General features: G+C 31.8%; 1 protein-coding gene across 2 annotated transcripts; it reads left to right on the forward strand.

The window, feature by feature from the left end:
- On the forward strand, positions 1-6,702 carry LOC123672785 (damage-control phosphatase ARMT1-like). Of its 2 annotated transcripts, none has more exons than XM_045607076.1 (6): positions 1-267; positions 325-430; positions 503-735; positions 851-1,001; positions 1,245-1,401; positions 4,513-5,404. In XM_045607076.1, exons 1-6 carry the CDS (start codon positions 170-172, stop codon positions 5,181-5,183), a joined length of 1,416 nt encoding a protein of 471 aa, XP_045463032.1. In that variant the 5' UTR covers positions 1-169; the 3' UTR covers positions 5,184-5,404. The 2 variants fall into 2 exon arrangements, with proteins under 2 accessions (XP_045463032.1, XP_045463031.1); XM_045607075.1 differs by lacking the exon at positions 4,513-5,404 and adding an exon at positions 5,873-6,702 and having other exon boundaries at positions 2-267.
- Positions 6,703-7,084: the final 382 nt, after the last annotated feature.

A 7,084-nucleotide genomic window follows, 5' to 3' on the forward strand; every position in this document is an offset into this window, starting at 1 on the left:
CATTTCTATGATCTTCTGATTGAAAGTTCACGTCATTAGTACAAGATAAAATTCCTAAATTTCAGTTTATCAACAAGGTTTCTCGAAGGTCAAATAATTTCATAAATTCTTCAAAATTATAAAAAGTAGTCTACACTATTCATCAATTCAAATACGATAATTCAAAAATATGGCACTAAAAGCCTCGCACCCTTGCTTCTGCGCATACAATAGGACTATGGATCTGAGAACCCCACGAAACGTTAAATTAACTGCTTTTTTTAGAAGGTATTATGGAACAATGAACTATTATTCTTATTAATCAATTATAATTTTGTTTTACAGAAGTTTTGCGTTCAGGACTATCCGTGATAGATTGCCTGTGATTTTAACCAAAACAATTGATCGCTTATCTCAGAAAAAAGATGATATAGCTAGAGAATATGGGACTGTAAGTTCTCAATGTCAATATCATAATAAATTTTGTATCAATTGTTAATTTGACAGTAACTCCTCATTTCAGGAAGCAAGAGATGAAATCAAAACAGTAGTGGGAAAACTGTCAAGATTGAAATATGAAATTCAAACCAACAAACCTTTGAAAAATATAAGATCACCAGCTACCGATGCTACTATTTACAATGATTATATTCGAGAAAGGGATGGTATGGAAGGAGTACCAACTCCCTTTCACACTATTTGGTTATTGGTGGAATGTTACATGTATAGAAAAATCTGGGAAGCTTTCGAGAAAACGTAGGTTGAATCTTCAAATATGTAAACAATTTATAATTCAATAATAATTCACAAATAAGAACAAAGCTTCACTAGATGATATAATAGAAAATAAATCATATAAATGCTTTTCCAGGAAATACTTGAGGGAGTTTGATCCATTTCGATTCAGTAAAGAGGAGCTTTTCCAATCTGCACTTCCTCAAATTAAAGAAACTATAGCACATCTACAAAAGCTTTCTGGTAATCCTCTTGCTAACAAGGAAGATTTTTGTTCTTTACTAGAGGTTGGTATTGATACTTTATTATGAAAATATTAATAAATAAGTATATTACTTTTTAATTACTTTCATTTGCTTGTGTTTCATAAAAACATTTTTACCTATGTGTAGCATTTGAATTTTTGATTCATTTTCTATAATGAATTCTGTAAATATTGCTTTTTTATTATCAAGTAATGCATTTCTTAAAATTTTTTTAATGCACTATTATTGAAATTTATCCCTATGTAATTCTCCTTGACTTTGTAGGTCAATTTATGGAGTAATAAAGGTGACTTATCTCTCAGTCCTGATGGAGTACAACCAATCCTTGCAGCTCAATTGGGCCAATTATCAAAAAATATATTAATTAATGACTCGGAAAAAGTATGGAATGCTCTGCAAAGTTCAGATGGAGATACCATAGGTGAGGCAAATTCCATTCCTAGCTTGAAATACTTGAATTATGTGTATTGTAATTGCATGATATTAATTCCTTTTGGAAAATTTAGATAAACGTAATTATCAATATATCATCAAAAGAATAGTTCTTATGAATACAAAACTTAGAATCATTGAACTAGAAAACTATTCCAGAACTTTATTAGTTTAGATGCTACAGCTTGATACTAAAGATAGAATCACTATCTATATAGGGTGAATGCACTGGTTCTCGACCAGTTAACAGAAACATCGATTTCGTGCACGACTTTTTCACACATATACTTATCAAATTTTAATGGTGTTGGTGTTCATCGATTCTTTGGCGAGTTTTAAATGATTTGTCATATAATTTTAAGCGTTTTTTTCGCATTTAACCTTTGAAATGTGAAAACATATATATAGAAAATCTCAATAACCTTCGGTTCACGACCATGCCGCAGAGTTCTCGATCATTTTTGTGTTAGTTTTCGACCACTAATAATAGTGGCCGCTCCATTTAAAAATCTTATATAAAACTTTAGAGCGAGATGAGTGATTAGTACTTACTTTCGTACCGTACCATCGACATCACTACCTATCACTCAGATGGGTTTCAGATGAGGTAATTAAGTAAGAAATACACGGAACGTAAAAAAAAATTATTTTGCAAAAGTTTCCACTTTCTATAAATATTTCAAAATAGGAACTCATACAACATTCTTTGGTTATTTTGCTTTCAATATCTATTCAGAAACTGATGATTAAATAAAATATAAAACACCGACCACCAGTGGTCGAGAATTGAGTACAATCGAATTGGTTCTCGACTGCGAATAAATAAAAGGTAGAAATAAGTGTTTCAACGTTAATTCGGTGGTAGCAAACTAATATTCAGAGAGTAAATATATAAATGAATCAAGGTATCAAAAAAAAAAACGAAAATGATCCAACAGAAATATATCGTTTGAAATAAACAAATATTGAAGTAACATATTGGTTCTTGACCACTATTTGTTCAATATTTGGAGGTCACGAACTGGTATTGGAAAATTTGTATTTTTTATTTCTCGACCAAAGTGAACAAATATTTATTTGTTCAATATTCGGAGGTCGCGAACTGGTATTGGAAAATTTGTATTTTTTATTTCTCTACCAAAGTGGTCATATTTGCTTCTTGATTGAAATACACTCAAAAATATGTCTTATAGTTCATATGGATCAAAATATACAAACATAATTCATTTAAGATAAGAAATAATTACTGTTTTCTGGTCATATATCACAAAGCACTTTTCTAAGAGAGGACGAGAAAGAACCCTTTTCTATGATAGACGATTATAAACTAATTTTTAGCGCGATAACTTTGACCTATACCCCTACTATGCAAACTATCTTGGAAGGGTAGAATGGTCGAGAGCACGTACGGCGGAAATATTTTGCACTACATGATATATTTTTATTATTTCATCTCAAATCACGAAATGGTCGAGAGCCAGTGCCAGTCTGCTAGCCAGTGCAATTACCCTATTATAAATAACTTTATATCAATAGATTTCGTTTTATATCTGTTACAAAAATAATTTTTTTGAAAACTTTCACTCTAGCCACAAATAGAAGTCATATTTATATTATATAATTTATATGAAAAAATCAGTGATTTTGAAGGGAAAAAAAGAGTGCTCCTATTCATCATAAGGAGTTTTCCCTTGGTTTATATGGCACTTCAATTTATGTATTTAATCCATAAAATGCTTTCACCAAATAGCAACATCCCTATATCACCCACCAATATCATCATCAATTCAATCATATATAGAATGGTTCAATAAAAACATGAATTTTAAATTATATTAGGCCAATTGAAAAGTCCCCGGTCTGATGAACAGATAGCGGTGCTAGTATAAAATCCATATGATTTTTAGTTAGTACCAACCTTCAAACGATTCGGGTCAAAATTTAACAGCAGCAACGTGTTAATGATTCTGAGCAGTGTTTGAAGCTGTTTAAGTGCAATAAACCTGAATTTTTGCTTCGATATGTGACCATGGATGAAACATGGTTCCATCATTTCACTCCGGAGTACAATCGACAGTCAGCTAAGTGGACTGCACACGATGAACTGAATCCAAAGCGAGGAAGAACACAACAATCAGCTGGCAAGGTTATGGCATCATTATTCTGGGATGCGCAAGGTATAATTTTTATTGATTAACTCCAAAAGGGCCGGACCATAAATAGCGATTATTATATAGCGTTAATGGATCGTTTAAAGGATGAAATTTTTAAAAAAGGGCCCCATTTGAAGAAAACAAAGGTGCTGTTTCATCAAGAAAATGCGCCGTGTCACAAATCAATGAGAGCAATAGCAAAATTGCATAAATTGGGCTTCGAATTGCTTATGTATCCACCTTATTCGCCAGATCTGGCCCTCAGAGACTTTTCCTGTCCTCAAACCTCAAAAGAATTCTAGCTGGAAAGAAATTTAGTGCCAATGAAGAAGTAATCGCCGAAACTGGGGCCTATTTTGAAGCGAAAGACAAATCGTACTACAAAAATGGTATTGAAAAGTTGGAAGATCACTATAATCGCTGTATCGCCCTCGAAGGCAACTATGTTAAATAATAAAATCGAATTTTGCCAAAAAAAATGTGTTTTACTATGATAGACCGGGGACTTTTCAATTGGCCTGTTATGTCTCTCATACTTGACAGGAAGATATTGGTAATAGTATTTCCATTACCTGGAAACATTATGCTACATGATTATGTAATCAAATGTTCAAATCATATTTCTTATGTAAAATTTTTGTTGAGCCACCTCTATAAAGCCAATTTTCTAAATGTTACAAGCTTCTGATAAAATATAAAAACTGTATATAGCCTAGTATTTTATTTGTGTATGTTCTTGCTAACCTAATGCTTTCTAGTTAATCATAATTTAATATGTTCACATGTACTTGCATGATTGTGGTGATAGTTTCCTAACAGTCATTCAATTCATTCATTGAAAAAAGGTAAGTAATCCAGATGCTCAGCTAATATTTTTTTGTGAATTTTCTATATAAGAGCATTTTTGATGTTGGCGGAATCAAAACCCTTCTATATTTACTTTTCAGATATTGTTTGTGACAATGCAGGAGCAGAATTATTATCTGACCTTTGTGTAGCGCATTATCTAACTGAAAAAAAAATGGTTGAGAAAATTAATTTCCATGTGAAGTCCTTACCATGGTTTGTATCTGATGTAATGCCTAACGACTTAAAATGGATGTTGGAAGAAATGAGCAGAAATGAGGATGAATTACTGAAATTCTTTGGCTCCATGTGGATTGAAAATTTTAAAAATGGAAGATGGTCAATAAAAACCAGTGATTTTTGGACCTTACCAGTAGAATTTGAAATGATGCACAAATATGATAGGGAACTTTATAAAAACCTATCATTATCAAAACTTATCATTTTCAAGGGAGATTTGAACTATAGAAAATTGCTCAGGGAAATTTTCTGGAGTCCTACGACACCTATTGGCATTGCTCAAGGGCAGTTTGCTCCATCAAAGATGTGTGCAATCAGAACATGTAAAGCTGAAATTATTTGTGGTTTGTCTGAGGGTTTAGCTGAAAAGTTAGATGTTGAAGATCCATCATGGATGGAAAGCGGAAATTATGGAGTCATTCAGTTCTCTGACAAAATTGTTCCACTTATGGATAAAGAAGAACTTGATAATCTGAAAGATATGTTCCACTATTGGAATCCTAAACACCAAGATTCAATGAACATGATTTGAATTTTTATGTAGATATCTTTCCCAACTGTGAATATTTGAATTGTCTGATAAAATTTCTACATTTTCAATATCTGTTATGAATAAAATCTTTTAATCTCCAAAAATATTTTGTATAAATATGTGTTTTTATACATACATAGGTAGTGCAATCTTGATGTGTCCATTTTTTTATAAATACTATAGTTGGTTGTTTTGAAATTAAAATATTCTTTGTTTTGAAATTTTTGAAATCCAATTCTATTACTAAAACGTGTTATACTACTAGAAAAACACAACAATTTGATATGATCTCTTAAGTTTAAATTTTTTCGGATGAAAGAAAGAAACCATGACTCAAGGAGAGTCATCTTCGAAAAAAAGATAAGCTAACGCTATAGTAAAGCATTCGGAACTAATAATACTGAACTATCAAATAATTATATATATATGTTCATTTTAGAAGCACCATCTTTTCATAATACTAAAAGATCTAGCATAAAATTATTAAGGAAAGGTGTACTAGTAACAGAATGATTCCCCGTTGAGGGATGATGCTATAATTGAATGATGAAATTGTAAAGAAGTCATTCTACTTCTTTGGGTCAAAAGAATTTTTGTACTGAATGGAAAGCATAATTTAGGATAACCTAATTTGTGTTCAGTATAATATTTTATATTGAGTACTTATGTTGGTTGATTATCATTTTCAGATATAGTCTTGGATAATGGAGGTGCAGAATTGATTGCTGACTTAGTGCTGGCGGATTATCTCATGTCAAAGGGAGTTTGCAAAAAAGTAATTTTTCATTGTAAAAAAATTCCTTGGTACATTTCTGATGTCAATATGCAAGATGTGAAATGGACATTAGACCAATTGTGCAAGATGTATGAAGACCCTGCACTACAACAAACAGGTGACCTCTGGTCAAAAAATTTCGATTCCCACCTTTGGATTCTCAGGACTAGTGATTTTTGGACCCTACCTGTAGATTTTGCGATGATGCATAAGTATGATAGAATGCTGTATGACGACTTGAGCCAATCAAAAATGATATTCGTAAAAGGGGATGCAAGTTATAGAAAAGTATTCAGAGAATTATATCATAATCCTGAAACCACATTGGCTGATGCTCAGGGATTTTTTGGACCGTCTAAAATGTGCTGTGTTCGGATTCTGAAGTCCGAAATCATTTGTGGTTTCCCAAAAGGACTAGCTGACAAATGCGAGGAGCAGAATGCAAAATGGATGGAAATTGGAGAATATGGAACAATTCAGTTCACTGATAAGGTGGTCCCGTTGATGGGTGAAGATGACTTGCATATGTTGTCATTTGGTACTCCTCGAAAGGAAGATTCTGCACTTTCGGGATGGTCTGGGCCACCTATGCCTGATATTGGTGCAGTATGCTTATGTAGAAATTAATTAATTAATATTTCTGGATACTGAAGAATTTTTGGCATATTTATTATTCAATAAATCTATTCTTGGCCTTCAAAAATGCCTTTGAAGGGGACAAATAAAGGGTAAAATTGTTGGAAATCTTTATATGTATATAATGGATGAGCATTATCAGGAATTTTGACATATTGAATGTTTATTTTTATTCGATACTACTATAATTACTTTGTGGATATGGTATTTATGAAAAACTTAAACATAACAGGAATTGCCTTAATATTAGTAGAAATTGATTACACAAATTGGACCAAAGTCATTCAGCAAGCGTTATAAGTTTACTTGTTTTGATTATTATTAGTTATTTTGTTTACTAGTTATTTTTATATAATATGAAGGTAAATTCGATTAGACCTGAATTATAAGAGCGGTTACATGCTTCATGTTACATTGAATGAAATGCAATTAACATGTTAGCATTAACAGGAATAATTCTATTTTTTTGCACTGTCAACCAAACACAACT

This window comes from Harmonia axyridis, chromosome 2 (genome assembly GCF_914767665.1).
Source record: "Harmonia axyridis chromosome 2, icHarAxyr1.1, whole genome shotgun sequence".
NCBI classification, from domain to species: Eukaryota; Metazoa; Arthropoda; class Insecta; order Coleoptera; family Coccinellidae; genus Harmonia; species Harmonia axyridis.

Excerpts from the sequence above, each read along its gene's own strand:
- LOC123672785 (XM_045607075.1), top strand. The coding sequence starts at position 170 with ATGGCACTAAAAGCCTCGCACCCTTGCTTCTGCGCATACAATAGGACT. Across the intron at positions 1,002-1,244 it reads ATTTTTGTTCTTTACTAGAG|GTCAATTTATGGAGTAATAA; the intron begins GTTGGTATTGAT and ends TTGACTTTGTAG. Across the intron at positions 1,402-5,872 it reads TTCAGATGGAGATACCATAG|ATATAGTCTTGGATAATGGA; the intron begins GTGAGGCAAATT and ends TATCATTTTCAG.